At 35.3% G+C, this 19104-nt stretch overlaps 1 protein-coding gene across 1 annotated transcript in view; it reads right to left on the bottom strand.

Moving 5' to 3' along the window:
- The window catches only part of ALG13 (ALG13 UDP-N-acetylglucosaminyltransferase subunit), an 87997-nt gene that overhangs the window by 55557 nt on the left and 13336 nt on the right, over window positions 1-19104 (bottom strand). Inside the window, 10 exon segments of the mRNA XM_058291575.2 lie at window positions 1136-1211; window positions 2900-3062; window positions 3267-3348; window positions 7446-7518; window positions 8836-8882; window positions 9660-9710; window positions 11648-11731; window positions 12373-12519; window positions 12522-12712; window positions 12715-12740. Coding sequence (XP_058147558.1) covers window positions 1136-1211; window positions 2900-3062; window positions 3267-3348; window positions 7446-7518; window positions 8836-8882; window positions 9660-9710; window positions 11648-11731; window positions 12373-12519; window positions 12522-12712; window positions 12715-12740 — 940 coding nt within the window.

Here is a 19104-nt window from a genome sequence, read left to right as displayed (position 1 = left end):
GAGGAGAAATACTATCTTTAAAACCGCCAACAACTGAGGACACATTTTCTAAAAACCAATAAAAAGCAAACCAGGACTTAAAAATTCAGCCAGGGTTATTCATCAACACATGTCATATTAGCACGCATGAGAAGGTGTAAGTGATCCTGTGTCTTAAAATCACCTTGAAAAACTCTGAAATGTTCACTGTATTTTGATCAAATTGTTATGATTTCCAAAGGAACTACCATATTTCTTCTGCTTCACTAGAATTTCGCCATATTTAATACTGTTCCAAAATTGTCAGCACTTGGGATGTTTTACTACATGGACATTGTTATAACAGTATTTGTCCTATTTAGCTAGCTTCGAATTGAAGGTCTGTGTATTAGCCTATTTGATTTTAGGTCTAAACAGAGAGCCAAATTTCTCCTTTCCTACAATATTAGTAGAACAGGCTTATTACACAGTTTCTTTGAATACAATAAGGATAAGTATTAGACTCTTTAATGAAAAAGCAGTATTATGATGCGCGCACGGAGTGCCGTGCCATGCAGGGGTGTCCCCCGCGTAGGGGAGCCCCAAGCCCAAGGAGTGCGCCCCATAAGGAGAGCCACCCAGCGCAAAAGAAAGTGCAGCCTGCCCAGGAATAGTGCCACACACATGGAGAGCCAACACAAGATGATGCAACAAAAAAGAAACACAGATTCCCGTGCCACTGACAACAACAGAAGCGGACAAAGAAGACGCAGCAAACAGACACAGAGAACAGACAACTGGGGTGGGAGGGGGGAGGGGAGAGAAATAAATAAATAAATCTTTAAAAAAAAAAGCAGTATTAAATTAAGTCAGCATCAAAAGACTGACTGCAAACTAAATATCTATTGGATTTGTAACATTAACTCAAAAACAAGAGCTTCTGAAATTTCTTAAGTGTTCAGAGTTTGCTTCAAAATATCTACAATTACATTTAAAAGAAAACTCAAAGAAAATTGAGCACACATTTTATATTTCCAAATAGGGAAGACTTTCACAAAGAAAAACATGACCAACTTCCCCCTTTATGACTAGAATGGATCATTCAATCTTAACTAGTATAAGCTAAGATACTGCAAGCCAAAAGTATTGAAGTTTTGTGCTCTAAAAAATATCAAACCTTTGCTTCTTCTGCTCCTTGACTGTACCCCTCTGGCATATTTTCAACATTACAGCAGGCACCCCACTCTTCAACCCTAATCAAAAAGATTTAGAACAAAGAGCTTTAGATAAATGCAGTAGTTAAGAAAATTCTTGTCTGAAGACTATACCAAAACCTAGTGTTAATATACCTCAGTTTTAAAAATGAAGCAAATGCTTTTTCATCCCAAAATTTACATTTGTGCTTTCTTTTTATGATAGGTATGTATTATGACATACTTAGCAGATTACCTCCTATATTTCATACCTCCTGTGGGGAGACTCTTAAGATGACCCTTATCATTCCTGCCACCTGTTGTTCATGTCCTCCTGAGAGGTTCTCCCCTTGAGTTTGCTTCAAACCAACAGAATGTGGCAAAGGTGGTAACAGGATGTATATGATTATATTACATAAGAATATAGCACCCCTCTTGCTGGTCTCTCTCTCCCTTGCTGACAAAGAAGCAAGGAAACAACCACTTTCACAAACTCCAGGTAGTAAGGAATCCCATACTGTTTCTAGGAACTAAGGTCCTGGTCAACAGCCAGCAAAAACAAAACAAAACAAACAAGCTCTCAGTCCTAGAGCTGAGTAGAGGAGGTGGGATTCTTCCCAGTTAAACCTCCAAATAAGAACACAGTCCTGGCCCACACTCTCATTGTAGCCTTGTGAGACGCTAACCAGACAACTAAGCTAAGGGATGCCTGGATTCATAACCATTAGAAACTGTGATATAATTGTGTTATTTTAAGCTGCGAAGTTTGTGATAATGTTGTTATGAAGCAATAAATAATTCACCCTGCTACCACAGTTTCCATAAATCTGAAGCCTTTAAGACAAGCAAAGAAGAATGAAACTATTTTTACCCTGACATATGGCTACCATCCCCTGCATCCCCAAATAAGCTTCAAAAAACCCTCTTTTACCAAAAAAAAAAAAAAAAAAAGTTGCAAGCATTAAATATTCAAGAAACAGACCTGTAAGACAAAAAGACAAAGTAATACTTGAATGGCACCAGGACTTTCTGAATTTCCAGAAAGAACTAGGAATCTGGAAGAAATAAGAAGTACCCATCCCAAACACAAAGCTTTTGAGTAGATAAGTTTAGTAATAGCTGCTTCCTTGGAGGCTCACAATCTACACTCCTTTTGCATACCAAAGGCAGACAATCAAAGGCTCCTAAAATTCCCCTTAGCCTGAGGTCTTTTCTACCAGCTGGACGTTTGTGTCAAGTGACCACTCTGAACCTGCTATCTACAAAATGATGGTGCTGGTTTATAATCAGTTTTTCCCCCTCAAATTATGATCTAATAGTCTGCCAACATCAGAATATTTAGTGTATTTGTTTAAAAAGCAGATTCCTGGCCCCACGCTGACCTCAAATTTTGTGAAGGTAGACCCAGGAATCTGCCTTTCTAGTAAGTACCCCGATAATTCATAAATAACTAAAACTTGAGAATCACTAGATTAGATGGTTCTAAGGTCTCTTCTAGCAATATGAAACTGATTCTGATTTGAACAGAACCCTCCAAAGCCAGAGCCTCTCACCAAAAAGAAAAAGTCTTTTTGGTAAAAGTTCTCTTCCCCAACTAAAAAATATCTATATAGATATACAGATAGACACATACAATGAGTGCATAATCTAAGATATAAGCTTGCAGGCCCCTTCTACTTTCAAATGATGGCATGCAGAAATATGAAATACGATTATCATGTAGCTGACATCCCCTTTTCCTTTATTACCTATCCTGAGTTGAACTCTTGTAGTCATTATGGGTATCCTCACTTCCAGTCAGAGCATTGTTTCTGTTCTTCTTGGAACCACTTCGAAATAATTCAACTGCAGTTTTCAACTCTTCTTCACCCACAACAAACACATCTTTATAGAGAATTTCATACAGAACAGCTAAAGGAAAAAAAATGGATAAAACTCCTTTGTCAAAATAAGATTTTCTTTTACACCACTGTGAAAATAGCCAAAACCCAGTATACAAGTTCAGCAGGTACCAACTAGGGTTTTAAAACAGATATTTATGGAGGGTCACTTGATTAAATACTGGCAAAGAACCATTTGAAACCACAACCCAACATTTATAAAGCCTTCACATACCCTGACAAACAGCTGCACTTGACTGAAACTGTTTTGAGTACACTGAATCATAATGACCATTACTTGAATAGCAGAGTAGAATCTGAAGAAAAGAAACACACACACACACAGAACAATTAGGTGAATGACATACATCTTACAAATGTGATATACTTGAAAGTAAGATGTTAATGAGAAACTGATAAACTAGGTGATTATTTTTTTTTACATCTAAACAAGCTGTATCTCATAAAGAAGTTTTCTTAACAAGGACTTTTAAATGCTAAAATTAAATGGATTTGTTAATATGCCAAACAAATCCTGGTTTACAAATTTGCAAAGATGAGAACTTTCACAAATTGAGTAAATATAAAAGAAAGCCTAACAGCAGAAGTCAAAAGACCTAGCTTGACTTTTAAGAATGACTAGAGTAATTAGGTAAAATATCCAAATATCCCAAACTGGACTATGGGGGAAGGGGGGGTGCTTTATTCAATTTATTCAAAAGGTTATCCATTATACTGAAAAGCAATATATCAAATATAATATATAGGAGCAATACTGCTGCTAAATAGACTTCCTCAATGAATTAAGACATTGAGATGGCTTAAAAGATGAACTTAAGCTTCTTAGCTGATTCCTTCAATCCCCAGTTTCTTCAAAACAATTCAGAGATCTTTCTCACTAACCAAATTTTCAGGAAAAAAAACACTCCTTGGCTCCACATTATGAGATTTGTTTACATGACTACTCCAAAACGCTACAGAAGTTTTGTTGAAAAACCTCTGTCCTGCTTAAGGGATATAATCACTAGTAATTAAGGCAGTTCCAGTTTGAAGCCATCACTGGTATCAGCAACCTGAGGTACCAAAGTTGATTCCCTGTGATTTATGGGAGAATACTGCCACCAGGCTTCCTTGGCAGAAAACTATCATAAGCGCTCTTCTTTTTATCTTCCTTCACTAGCTGGAATAACTTCTCCCAATAATTAAATTCTCTGATTCCAAGCCTATCATTCTTTCCTAGCTTTTTCTTTTTTTCCCAACTCCATCAGTATAATCCATTTCAAAGAATTAAGACCAAGTGCCAAACTAAAATAATTCACAGTAAGGTTTAAGTTATGAATACTCTTCACCTGCCGCAAGGGTTCTTTCCATTTAAGAGGAGTTTATTAACCCAAAATAACAGTACACAGATTTTGAAAAGAGAAATCCTTTGTACTTTGGGCTACGAGAAGAAAGAAAAGGTAATAACTGGAGGCAGTTGTTAAGGAGTACTTGAAGGACCCCAGCTAGGAAGAATGGATGAATAAATAAGCAGGTATGAAAACCGAGAAACTGAACAATTTCTCTATTCATGTGACAAGAAGTATTGTCCTTTTAGAAGAGATAAAACTAGGCATGATGATTTTTATGTTCCTGCTGGTATCCCAATAAAAAATAATTCTCTTATACATACTTTCAGGTGGTGTGTTTGCTGGGGCGGGGAAAGTAGGTGGTATGTAAAAGCAGTAAACTAGTGAAAAAACTCAGGACCTTCCTGTGTGGGAAGCCAGTGCTTGACCAGTGAGCAATATTGGCTCCCAAAGCCTACAGCACCCAGTATTCCCAGACGGTCTCCCATCTAAGTACTAAACAGGCTCGATCCTGCTTAGTTTCCAAGATTGACGCATTCAGGGTTGTATGGCCGTATTATTCTTTCTAGATAGAGCAAATGGGTGGAGCATGAAGACGGGTAGTTTCCAGTAGCATTTGCTTTGACACTGAATACATTTAAGAAATTGAAGTAGATTTCAGAGTCAACACAGAAGAAGGGGAAAGGTAAAAAAGTGAACACTAAACATTTATTTCTTTGAAAGTTTTCTCTAAAATCTATTTCATATAAGGTCCATTAATGGTGTTCACTGCTTTTAATGGAGCCATTTTTGAATGCCCTAACAATTCAAGTTTAAAACTTAGGAGCTTGAACCAAGATACAGCAACTGTGTTTCAGGCAAAGCAAAGTATCACACAACAAAAGTAGCTTGATGCTACCTGACTTTACCATACTTAAATTTTAGTATGAGCAAATATGCTCTTTACATACTTCAAGTTCAGACACACATATATACACATCATTCTCCTAAGCATGCACATATCCACTGCTGAGTATTAGCTCTGTATGCATGTATGGATGAGATTTATCTTTGATATTATGATTACATACTTTCAAAAGGTCTTACATTTTTTTATTCTTCTAGATCCCAATAGGTGATGTTTTCCCCTTAATTAGTTCAATAATATCTCCGTAAGGCGGCAGACTTGGCCCAGTGGTTAGGGTGTCCATCTACCACATGGTAGGTCCACGGTTCAAACCCCAGACCTCCTTGACCCGTGTGGAGCTGGCCCATGTGCAGTGCTGATGCGCGCAAGGAGTGCTCTGCCACACAGGGGTGTCCCCCACGTAGGGAGCCCCATGCGCAAGGAGTGCGCCCCGGTAGGAGAGGCACCCAGCACAAAAGAAAGTGCAGCCTGCCCAGGAATGGTGCTGCACACATGGAGAGCTGACACAAGATGATGCAACAAAAAGAAACAGATTCCTGTGCCGCTGACAACAGAAGCGGACAAAGACGACGCAGCAAATAGACACAGAGAACAGACAACTGGGGTGGGGGGGAGGGGAGATAAATAAATCTTAAAAAAAATCTCTGTAAGATGTACAAGACTTTTTAAAATACAGCTGTATAATTGTAGAAACTAGGTGTTGGGTATATGAGTATTCACTATATGAGTCAACTTTTCATTTATGAGAATTTTCACAATAAGATGTTATGGAAAAACTGAACTACAGGGTTAAAGATTCCTAGATAAAGATCTAAATGTCAGGTCTTAGCTCATGCAATGCTGTGAATAGCTGCTAAAACATAAAAACTAACACTCCTTTTCCTCAAACAATTCTGATTATGTCATATCTTTGCCTAAAAACTTTGAATGAGTATTTAGAGGAAAGCGTATGGATGTTTGAAATTTACTATGATGCACATCAAAAAGATGGCTTGATGAATGGGTGGCTAGAAGGTATATATCTGATAAAAACATGTATACTTAAAAAATAGTATGCTAAAATGTTAACAGTAGAATCTAGGATGTTCACCATAAAATTCTTTGAACTTTTCTCTCTGTTTGAAAATCTTCCTAGCAAACTGTTGGAGAAAAGTTTCAATTGATTATTATGTACAATGAAAAGCCAAAGTCTTTGGCATGGCATACTATATCCCTATGTAATTCTAACTTCTTTTCAGCATCACTGTCCCCCAATCAACTTCTCTTGCTCCCATGCCTTAACATGTAGTGTTTCCTCTGAATAGTATGCCCTTCATACATGATGAAATCAATTCTCCAAGTGTCTAATCTTGTCTTATTTTCAGTAAAATGTTAAAATTAAAGAACTCAAAAATGAATTTTGCTCCATGGTATGAATAACAATTATAAAATTCAAATATTGTGTAGTATGCACTCACTAATCAAATACTCAGGATAAAGAGCTTTTTAAAAATACTTTTTGGAAGCAAAGCTGTAAACTGAAGAAACAATTTGTTCTGCTGAGTGTTCTCAACCAACAAAACAGTCTCCTATTATTTTCCAATCACTTTACTAGGCAATGGTAGACCACTGTCCCTGCCTTCAAGAGCTTTCAGACTAATGGGAGAAAAAGACATGTAACACAAATATAATATGATAAACACTATAATTACCTGGGAACTTCTATGGAGCACAAAGGGAGGAAATAACTCCGGGGGAGTCAGGAAAGCTTCAGAGAAATTGACATTTGAGATACAGAGGAACAGAAAACATGAAAGTTGGACTATATAGAAGCATGATATACTACGTCTGAAAGACAATGAAGCTGGAAAGGATTGGGAACCTTTAAGGCACTCAATGCCTAGCTGCACTGTTTAAACTTTATCTCCTAGTCAATAAGGAACCAATTAAGGTTTAAAGTGCTTTTGTTTATTACAGAAATGACAAGATCAGATCTGTTTAGATAGCTAGATAACACTGAGGATGAATGACTGGAGAAGAATGGGCTGGTGGCAGAGAATCTTCGCATTTAGACTGTATTTATATTTTCATTAATTAGATTTTTTAAAAAAAGAGTAATTCTTAATATCCTGAAAAGCCAGCAGCATCATTTATTTTAGTAAACATTCATTTATCTTACCTTGTCTTCATAGCCATTATCAGTGACATAAGTTGGAGGTTTTCCAGGATAGCGATAAAGAATGAAATCTCGACTAGTTGGGTAAAAAACAAAGGTGAGGAAGAGGAGACAATTCATTATATGCAAGAGAAAGATGAACAGTACCTGTGCTTTTAAACTGCCTACATTTTTCATATAAAATAATCAAAATATTTAAGAGGTTAAATAATATTAATTCTAGGAAGACAACTAACCATCACTAAAATTGTATGGGTTTTATTTTTTTGAGGTATAATTTGAGGGGAAGAGGGTAAAACAGATTACCAGTCATAGGGGTATAGGGAGGGGGCAGCTTTCCTTTATTTTAAGCAGAGGTTGGTAAATTATTTCTATAGAAGACCAGATAATAAATATTTCAGGTTTTTCAGGCCATATGGTCTTTTGTAACTATTCAACTAGAATGAAAGAAGCCATAGACAATGCATAAGCAAATAGGTATAACTGTGTTCCAATAAAAATTTATGGACAGTGAAATTTAAATGTTAATTTTCATATCATGAATATTCTTCTTTTAATTTTTTAACCACTTAAAATACAAAAATCATTTTTAGCTTAAGGGCTATACAAAAACAGGAAGCAGGCCGATTTAAAAGTTGACCCCCAATTTAAAAGTAACAACTGATTAACCACCTGCAAAATGCTTTTTCTATACTACTTCTCCCTGGATTTGCTCAGATATGGGCAGACTATAAAACACCAACTTGAGGAAGTCAAATGAATAAGAGATTCTCTAACCAAAATCATACCATTTTCAAAACCCAACAGTTTTCAAAAAATGCCACTTTTGTGGTTTTAAAAACTGAAACAGAACTTAAAAGCAACAGGGCAGTGTTTCTCACCTTTCCCCCCAACTATGTACCCCCAAGTAGCCTTTCTGGACTTTTCTACTCATCCCCCATGAAATATTAGTATCACAGATACATTGTATATCTGTTTATGTACTGTGGCCCAAAGAGCCACAAACCATTGTAATATCTAAGACATTTTGCTCCCCTAAGAACCAATTTTCATCCCTTTGGGTACAACACTGCCCTCACCGAGAATGTATGCCATAGAGGCATAAAGTTAAAGAGACAAAAATTCTCCTAAAGATAAGCATTCTAATTTCCTATAATATTAGCAGTTTTTAAAGTTCTTTATTCTTCCATTCAGACACAAATGCTAGATGTAAGAAAGGTAACTCTAAAATAAGGTTCTCCACCCAAAACTACACTAACCTGACTTTTCTTAGACCTCTTCATTCAACATATCAATAAATTAAATTTCAAATTTCCCCAACTGTAAAGAGACTATAATAGAAGCATACACAAATACACACACACATACACACTTAAAAGGGAACACAACTTACTTATAAATTAGAGAAAGAGCTCTTATTTCCAGCTGGCCTGCACTTTCCTAAACATAAATAGTACATAAAGTTTTTATTAAAAAAAAACATTTTGTAGCTACAAGGCAGGAGTTTTTGTCAGTTCAGCAATTTTTTTTTTAAGTGCTTAGCACTGTACTAGATGAAAAATTTGTAGAACACATATCTTGCTGTGGAGCTTGGAATACTGTTACTGATTAACATAAACCTACTCTGTAAAAAGCAGAACTAAAGTCCTTCTTGGTCATTAAATAATAAGGAAAGTTAATATGAGATACTTAAAAGGCACAAAAATGGAACTAATCTAAAAATACAAAGGAAGCAGAGTATTTAGTTAAATGTATTTTAAGACCAGAACAATGAAATTAACTTTATCACATAAAGATATTTCTAAATACAGTATGCGTTTATTCCCACATAAAGGAAGGATAACTATACATCAGGAAGATTAATAAAACAGTATTTTAAAAATGACTTCTTGGGGTAACATTCATTCACCACCACCCATCCCCCATTACAGTGAAAGAGATTAGGCTTGTCCTGTTCCCAAGCAGAAATGTTTATAATGCCCTCAGGTCTTTCACAAGTCTTGGAATAAGACTGATAACGCACAATTCTCAATATTCAACATACACACAAAAAATAGGTCAACTGCCAGCCTCTATACTTCTGCAAGAATATTAATTCAACACAGCTGGCTACTTAAGAAAACACATTGGGTCTGGCTAAACTGACACAATTGAATGAATATTTAGGCAAATATTCCAAATACTCTTGAAAGATTAAACCCCCATATTTGATCTTACCTTGGGATCTCCCAACCGTTCCAGGTATTTCTCAAAAGATCCCTCCACATACTTCAAAAATAAAACAAATGGCTTAACCAAATACATATCATTACTGAAATCTGATTATACTTTTCAATATCATCCTCCAATTTTGTGTTCAACTAAACCATTATGGTATTAAATCACTATTTCGCATAGCACCTCAAGAAGTTTTGCACATATATAAAAGGCAAAAGAGCAGAAAAGTTGGACTATCTTAAGAATTGGTCCTGGCTTATGTTTATACCAGTGCATATCATCAGATGGTAAGCCTTTGAGTTTCTTTTGAAATGCCAATTTAAGTAACCAATTAAGTAAGCCAAATAATTATAAGGATTTAAAAGATGACAGTTTATGGATTTAAACTGAGGAATTTTAAAGAAAATTTCATTAGTTTCAAAAAAGTTCAGGGTACAAGGGAATTTGGGGGGGGGGTGATGGAAATGTTCTATATCTCAAATATGGTGGCAGTCACATGACTATATACAATTGCCAAAACTAAGAACTGTAAAAAATGGTGAATAAAACTGCATATAAAATATACCTCAAAATAAATAAAACTAAATCCAGAGAACACAAAATATTTAGTTCCATACATATGTATCACTAGAATTAAAAATCAATTTCCTAAACACTTTTTATAAATAGCTTTGAGGTATAGCTGACATACAATAAAGAAACCATAACCACAATCGAAAGTGAACATATTTATCACCCCCAAAAGTTTCCTTATGTTCCTCTGTAACTCCCCATGTTACCCAGGCAATCACTAATCTGCTTTTGGTCACTATAGTTTAAGTGTGCATTTTCTAGTTTATATAAAGGAATCATGCTGTATGTACCTCTTTTCTTAGTCTGCCTTCTTACATCAAGCATAATTATTTTGTGTTTCAATCATGTTCTCATCTGTATCAATAGCAAAGTTTTACATACGTCCTTGCTACTCAAAATGTAGTCCACAAGCCAACGATATCACTTGGGAGTTTGTTAAAAATGCAGAAATCTCAAGCCCCATCATAAGCCTACTGCATCAGAATTTGTAGTTTAACATTATCCCAAGATGATCAGTACGCACAAAAATACTTGAGATGCACCACTTTACACCATGCTCTTGCATTTTAAGTAATTTCACTATTAATCCTTTCCTCAGGTGTGAAGCCTAAAATGAACATCAAGCTAATGAGCTTTTAGGTCAAAAAGCCTTCACATAGTTTTAAAATCCTCTGAAACCTGTTGAGAAAATTGAATAAACCTTGAAAAGAAGGCAAATACCCATAACACACAGTTAGAAGAAAATAAATAGTACTGTAAGATCTAGGAGTGTAAAGAAAAAAGCCACATGAAAGGGAACACTTCAAATCAGAGCTTGATGAAAACCTCAAGTTTCATTAATAAGAATTCAAATACTTGAACATTTCAAAGGTGTCCTCTGGAAGTTGTTTTATTTCAAGTCAATCATTAGTGGCAAAGCTCCAATGATCACAACCTGTCACATGAAAAGACTAGATATTTGGGACTAATTTGTTTCCTTATGTTTTACAAGTTTCCTCAAATTGACAGGTTAAAAGTTATTTTACACAGATTAGGCAAAAGAATAGAGACCATTTCAATGTCATGAACTATTAAATATTTGTTCAAATTTTTCAGAATAACAGAGGTATGGATAATACAAAATGGCAGTCAAGAAGTAACTTTTTAAGTATCTTTTTTAATGGGGAAGGAAGCAAGCAGTGGGAAGGAAACAGATTAACCTTTTTCTTAATTTTTAATTACAGTACAAAATTTAATTCTGGGAGGTAGCCCATAGTACACTATCTAGGGGGAAACCACCTGGGAATTAAACACTGGCTATTGAGAGAAGAGGCAACTGCATGATAAAATTTAGATTATGTAAGTGCACAAAACCCATTTCCCCAGTTACTACATATTCTACAGGCAACTCTCCCCTGGGTATGTACTCTACTTACAGACTCAAACGTTTGTTGATTTTCCCTCATATATGAGACACAAGCCTTCCTGATTTCCAAATGATGGACCTGGCTGCAAAACAACTAAAAAAAAAAAAGGGATAGATCAGCTCATTATCAACAGTTGAAATAGAAGCATCTAAACTAAAACTGTGAAATGGGCACTTAAGTGTCTTATTCAGAACATAAGTAGGAAATTGGGGAACTAAATCTTTAACTTACTATAATCTGTTTATCATCATTATTAGGATTGGGGAGGGATAAATCTGATTTGGCCTCCCCCTCCCTTGCTACTCTCACTTTTCTATTATTCTTTATGGCACAGCCTATAAGTTTGTCCTTAGGCATACAACTTAGAAGTAGAGACTGTTTACCTATAGGATTAAGTTACATTTGAAAGTTCTTTAACCCCATTATCTTATTGCTCCTACATTTCAAACAGGCATTTAGAAAACAGAAGAGAGAAGCAGCACAACAGTATATTTGGACTATTTAGCAAAGGCGTGCAAGCTAAAATAATAGGGAGCAGATAAGCCTCCCTTCCAGGACCTGATAAGCCTGGATGCTTTTTTCATTAGGAAAGAGAAAATGGAATCTTTTTTGTTTTTGTCTTTTAACAGTTGGGGAAACTTTTCATGGGTTTCAGGTTTTCAGGCTACAGGATCATGCCAAGCCTCAAACTCTGAAAGCTCAGCATAGGATTGGTATATTGATATTCCTTTTACCTGCTCCGAAATAGCCCGAAAGAGGCAAGAGGCATCCTTGGCAGTCAGCTTTCGAAACAGCCCTAAGCTGCCTAAATATTCATCCATGGACGCCTCGTTCAGAGACTTCTGGCCGCAGTACTTTTTCCATCCTTTCTGCATTGTGCACGGAGGGAGGGCTGTGATAAAGGAACAAAAGCGTGGCAACAAGGGAAAAAAGCAGGATGTAGGTAGGAATGGGTAGTGGTGTGAAGGGCTTGCTTATGCAGGTATCCAGCAAAAAAACACAAGTATAGGCATGAGAAGGCAGCTAGACTCAGTGCTGCAGCATCATGGCACCTCTCAGGAACAGAAGTCAAGGGCTGGCTTGTCTGGGACAAGCCGGGACCCTGTGAAAAGAAGAAAAAGAGCCGATGCTCCTATGAACAGGGGACTCAACTTGAGGAGACATGGAAGGGAGACGGTGCTTACAGAGCTACCTCCTTGGAGAAGGGATTAACCCAATCAGGCCAAGGTTGAGAGAAGTATGCGGAAGCAGCTGAGATCTGGAGACAGTTTGCAGCTTAATTTAGGGCAACTGCAACCCGAGGCTACAAAAGGACCGCAATAAGGTTCAGGTGTATGTCATGCAGCCTGGCTCACAGTACAATGCTTTAAAATTGCTGCCCAAATTTTCAACTCCAGTCTCTACCCAAATTCCCTGCTCCTGTCAGTTTCAGGAAGATGAAGGGAAAAAAAAAACATATGACCATAATTAACTAGAAAGCTTTTACATTAAGAGTATCTAAAAAAAAACAAAGGGGGAAGAAACCTCCCTTTATCTCTAGGGCCAGATGTCACAGTTCAAGCAAACTAAAGTACCGAAGTGATTATTTGAACATTTCAGGTGTGGAATTTAAGTAATTACATTTAGTACTCTTAGATAATAATAACCCTCTGCTAAGCTCACAGAAACTAAGTCTATTAGTTAGGTAAAATATCCTGATAGGATCCTTGAATATCTCCAAACTATTGTACAGTATTAACAAAAAAGTGCAAAATGAATGTTCCATAAAAATGAAACAACGAAAATTTAAACTGAATCAACAGGAAAGGAATATCTGACAAACTTCCTAACAGGCTATATTTAAAATGCTTATGGTATGGTAAGAAAGGGACTGGAGATGAGAGAATGCTTCAGTGTCTTGTTACTTTTCCAGAAAAACTGCTCTGGAATTTAAGAAAACCAAAGTAAAATGAGACTGGTGCTTTGTAAAATCCCCTCAGACAGGACTGGTCACCTATATTACTTCAGTTGTTTCCCCACTATTATTTAAATGCGAAAATCCAATTCCTTATTTATACTTAAGTGTTGAAAAAAATAATTTCAATCTAGTTCAAAAGCGGGATTTAAAGAAGCTGCAAAATTAAGCTGCTTTCAAAATTACTATCCTCCTATCTGTAGATCCAGTAGTAAGTATGAAAACTACCTACAGGAAATGAATCAATAATCAATTTTAAAACTTAGGAATGAAATAAAAAAAGAGAAAGCAATAAAAGCCTGCCTTCCCTTAGGATACCAATTTCAAACTACTTAACTTCCTTAATTTCCTTTTTAAAGAAACCATAACACTGGGAAAGTGATTCCTTTCACAAAAGTTCTTAAACTTAGTTTGAGAGGAAGATCAACATCTTTCTTAGTTTTAAGGCCACTAATTCACCAAGAAAAATTAATTAAGGGTTGTAATTTAAAAGTTAATTCATTTTTGGCATTTTGTACTTGTAGAGAAAAATACAAATTCTTCAAATCTATTTTTAAGGTAAAAATCTAGACAAAACATTAATACTAAACCATATACTTCATTTCAGGAAAGGAATGGAAGAAGAGAAAATGGGGGGGGGGAGAGAGAATCATAGATAAAGAGCTGGGGAAAAAAGGAAAAGTAGAGACAGGAAGACAAAACAAAATAGATAAAATATAAGGAAAGGAAAGATGTAGAAACAGATTCATGCAAATATGGTCAATTTTTGACATAGATACAAAAGCAATTCAATGTAGACAAAGCATTTTCATCAAATGATGATCAAACAATTGGATATCCATTTGCAAAAAAAAATTATCCTCAAACTATGCCTCATAACCTCTACAATGAACTCAAAATAGATCATAAGACCTAAGTGTAAAATGGACAACTATAAAACTTTTAGAAGGGAACAGGAGAAAATCTTCAAGACTGTATAAGTTTTTGCGTGGACATGTTTTCAGTTCTCTTGGGTATACACCTAGGAATGGAGTTGCTGGATCGTATATTAACGCCAAGTTTAACCATTTGAGTAACTGCTACTGTTTCCCACAGGACCTACTACATTTTACATTCCTACCAGCAATGTAGGAGGTTTTCCATTTCTCCACATCTTCACTGACACTTTTTATTGTCCATCTCTTTAATTTAGCCATCCTACTGTGTGTGAAGTACTTTCTCTGTTTTTTGTTGTTGTTCTTCAAATTGAATAATTTATTTCTGGTCTGAGGCTTGCCTTGTTTCACACTTAAGTAGAATTTACATTGTTTTCACAAATAGCATACATCAGTATTTAAAGGAATTTATTATTGACCTATTGAATAAAGCAATTGATCTCGGTAGCAAACCTCTTATTTAAGTTTTACATAGCTCAAGCTTTATAAAAAGCCAGCATAATTGAAAATTAGGTTCTCCCTCTATCTCACTATGTTTTGATTTGCATTTCCGTCATGGCTACTGATGTTGAGCTTCTTTTCATGTGCTTATCAGCCATTTGCATAGCTTCTTTGGAGAAATGTCAGTTCTGATCTTTGTCCATTCTTTAATTAACTATCTTTATATTACTGAGTTTTAATTGTTCATAATGTTCTAAATACAAGTCTTTTATCAGATACATGATTTACAATGTTTTTCTCCCATTCCATGGGTTATCTTTTCACCTTCAGCACTATTATTTTAAAACTGGTGAATTTTGTGGTATGTAAATTATACTTCAATAAAGTTGTCAGAAAAAGGTAAAAGATTTGAACACTCTTATCACCAAAGATATATGAATGAAAAATAAGCACATGAAAAAAAGCTCAACCTCATTAAGCATTAAGGAAATGTAAATTGAAATTATGATAAAAAATGAGATACTACCATAAACATCTCATAATGACAAAAATAAACAAAACAACTTTTAAACTGGGGATACCAAATGATGATAAGGATGCAGAGAAACTGGAACTCTCATATATTGCTGGTGGGAATGTAAAATGATACAGACACCCTGGAAATAGTTTAGCAGTCTTTTAAAGTTAAACAGAGATACCCATGACGCAGCGATTCCACTTCTAATATCTACCCAATAGAAATGAAAGCTTATTTTCATATAAAAACCCATATATGAAGGTTTATAGCAGTTTTATAATCATAGCCACCAAAACACCTTTCAACTGGTGAATGGACAAACTGTGGTACATCCATACAAGAGAGCACTATACTAAGTAATAAAAAATAAGAAACTATTAATAAAACAAGAATGTGGATGAATCTCAAATACATCATGCTAAGTGAAAGAAGAATGCATTTGTATGACATTCTGGAAGAAGCAAACTGTAAGAAAGGAAAACAAATTAGTTGTTGCCAAGAGTCAGGGTTTCAGGTAAGAGTGGACTACAAAGAGCCTGAAGGAAGTAATGTATGCAGGTGGACTTGTTCTGTATCTTGATTGTGGTAGTGGTCACATAACTATGCATTTGTCAGAATTTACAGAATTATACAAGAAAAACACTAATTTTACTGTATGCAAATTTAAAATAAATAAAACAGAAAGTTGGAAGGAGGAACAGAATTTAGAACTGAGGAGCTCACAGAATGGAGTAGACACAAGACTGGAGAGGAAAAAGAAGAAAATCAGAGGAATCTAAGAAAGACATCTAACCATTGGGAGGTCCAAATGAGATAAAGAAGATTGAGGGGAAGAGATGATGATGATGATGGTGATCATATAAGGAAAATTCTAGCACTACAGGATATGAGTATCCAGATTGAGAGTAAAAAGGTCCATGAAGTAGCCAGAACAATGGAAGCAAAAGGGATCAGCAATGCATATAAAACGAAATTTCTGAAGTTAGAGGCTAAAGATCCTAAAAACTTTCAGAGAGGACAAACAGATCATATACAAAGGATCACAAATATGATTAGCAATAGACTTAACAGAAGCACTAGTAGCTAGTAAAAAGTGGAGTTCAAGATTTGAGGGAAAATTATTTCCAACGTAGAATTCTACCAACCTATCAAATAAATGGAGAGTACAACAAGGCGTTTTCAGACATGCAAGATCTAAGAATATTTACCACCCTTTCTCAGTAAATTACTGGAGGATATATGAACATCAAAATAAAGAAGCTAAACAAAACAAAACAAAAATGGGGAGGCATACCATCCAGGAAACAGGACATTCAACACAAAAAGTAAAATCCCTGGAGGGCAAACATTCAGCAGGAACAGAAAACCAGTTTCAGATTAAAGGGCAGAGAACCTAAGCACAGACTTCTCAAAAAATAAAGTTATAGATAATCTGATGTGTCTGAACACATGGCGGGGAGATGTACACTTCAGTTGGAGAATCTGGGGATGTTTCTACAGAAAACTGAGGAAATGAAAAAATAAGAGAAAATACATTTAGAGAAAAAGAAATCAATCATTGAATACTTCTACATGTCTCAGATGTGAACAATACTGTTACTTATATAATCATTATGTCAACACTACAATCTGATCTCAGAAAAACTGAACAAACAAAATAAGGAGGACAAGAAGGGAAATGGGAAAGAGAGTGAAGAGGAAGATAAAGGAGGAAGAAAGAGCCTCCTCTTCTGAAGTAGGAAGTCTATAGATACTAGCTAAATTTTTTAATAAAGAAAAAAAATCCAGGTTGAACATATTTAAAAAACATAAAATAATGTAATATAGACAACCCATAGGAAGGCAGGATCAGAGATGGGAGGAGTAGAACAAAGGACTGCTGTTTCTTGTTAGAAATGGTTAATATTTTAAATTATTTACATGTATTTCCTTAATGAAAAATTAAAATTAAAATTTTTACTCAAGAGTGAACAAGAAATAGAATAGTGAAATAATCTAGGAAAATAAATGATACAAGTAGAACTTTACAATTGGAAATGATGTCTTATTTTACAGATGAAAAAATGGATTTAGAACAATTATAAGACTTGCCCAAGTTTCCCACATGCAATCAGTAATAGTACTGGGACTAGCATTATAGACTGCTGAATCTTGAGAACGACTATAAAGAGGAGGAATGGCATACCAAAGCAGATAAGGTATGAACGAAGGCTCAGAGGAGGTAAAGAAAAGTTTATGCTCCCCAAATTAGTACAATAGGATTAAAAAAAAAAGAGAGACCTTTGGGAGAATATTACTCCTCATCCTGTAGATAACAGAAAGCCATTTCAAGGTATTTGATACCGTCCTTTGAAATATTTTTGCACTTGAAATCCCAATTGGCTGACTAATCATTCTTCTAATGAAAACTATTATACTCTAATCCTGTAAACCTCTAGAACATTGGTTCTCAAGTAAAGGGCTTTTAAAAGCAGATTATTGAACTCCATGCCCAGAAATTCTGATTTAACAAGTCTGGGTGGGTCCTAAGAATATGCATTTCTAACACAGTCCCAGGTGATGTGGATACTGCTGATCCAGGGACTATACCTTGAGAACTACTGCTCTAGAATAATGTTTTCCACAATTAATAAGTGTTCCTGAAAAGAGGATTCAAAGGCCAAACTTTTAAATAACACTATGCTATAATTCTCTCTGACATTCACAATGACCATTAGCAATATTAAAGGTTCTAAATGTGCTTTGTGCTTAACTTTGACTTAACCTTTTCCAAACCTTTTCTTTTCCCCACAGGTCATCTATTAAAGTTTGAGAAATGCTGCTCTAGCAATTTCTCTGTGATCAAAATCAAGCCAATAAGAAAGTATTCTTTGGTTAAAAAAACACACAAAACAGGTAAGAACCAGAACAAATCCACCTAAATTCTACTGGAAATCAAGCCAAAGTTGAAATATAGCCCCGACAGAGGTTTCCCTACCCATGATTAGGTTTCTCTCCGACATATGAAATAATGGTTAGAAAAATGATTACATCAAAGACATTTTAGACATGGCACCTTGGGGTAGAGGTTAAGATAAAACAAAGAAAATTAAAATAAAATAATTAACATATTATTTGACCTGCCATGAAATTGATGTGCTCCAATTTTATAATTACTTTCTATATTGAAATTTAGGTTGAAAATGTGACTTGTGGTTTTAATTGACAGAATTATTTATTTCATTTATCAAGTGGGGAAACTCTTTGTAGAATAACATGTGAACAATAGCAGTTTTAATTCTAAGATAATACTCCATGTTTCAACCAATTAAATCAAGTATATGCCTGAAGTTATTTTTCAAAGCATACATTATCTTTTACACACAGGAATAGTGATAAATGTATAGAAAATACTGCTTTTGAGTTACTAGTTTTTAAAAGGAAATACAGTATCATGAAAAGAATACTACATGAACTTGGTTATACCACTTTAATCTGTCTGGGTCTGTATTCTCATCTGTAAAACAAAGGAGATGGGCTACATGATTTCTAAGCTCTCTTCCAGGTTTAAGGATCTGTGATTCCCTGTGATTTAATGGTGAATAAAAGATTTGCCCTTTCTTTACACAGTCAAATTTGT

Source organism: Dasypus novemcinctus, chromosome X (genome assembly GCF_030445035.2).
Source record: "Dasypus novemcinctus isolate mDasNov1 chromosome X, mDasNov1.1.hap2, whole genome shotgun sequence".
Lineage (NCBI taxonomy): Eukaryota > Metazoa > Chordata > Mammalia > Cingulata > Dasypodidae > Dasypus > Dasypus novemcinctus.
The sequence above is the reverse complement of the archived record's forward strand: the minus strand, read 5'-3'. Positions and strand labels throughout refer to the sequence as shown.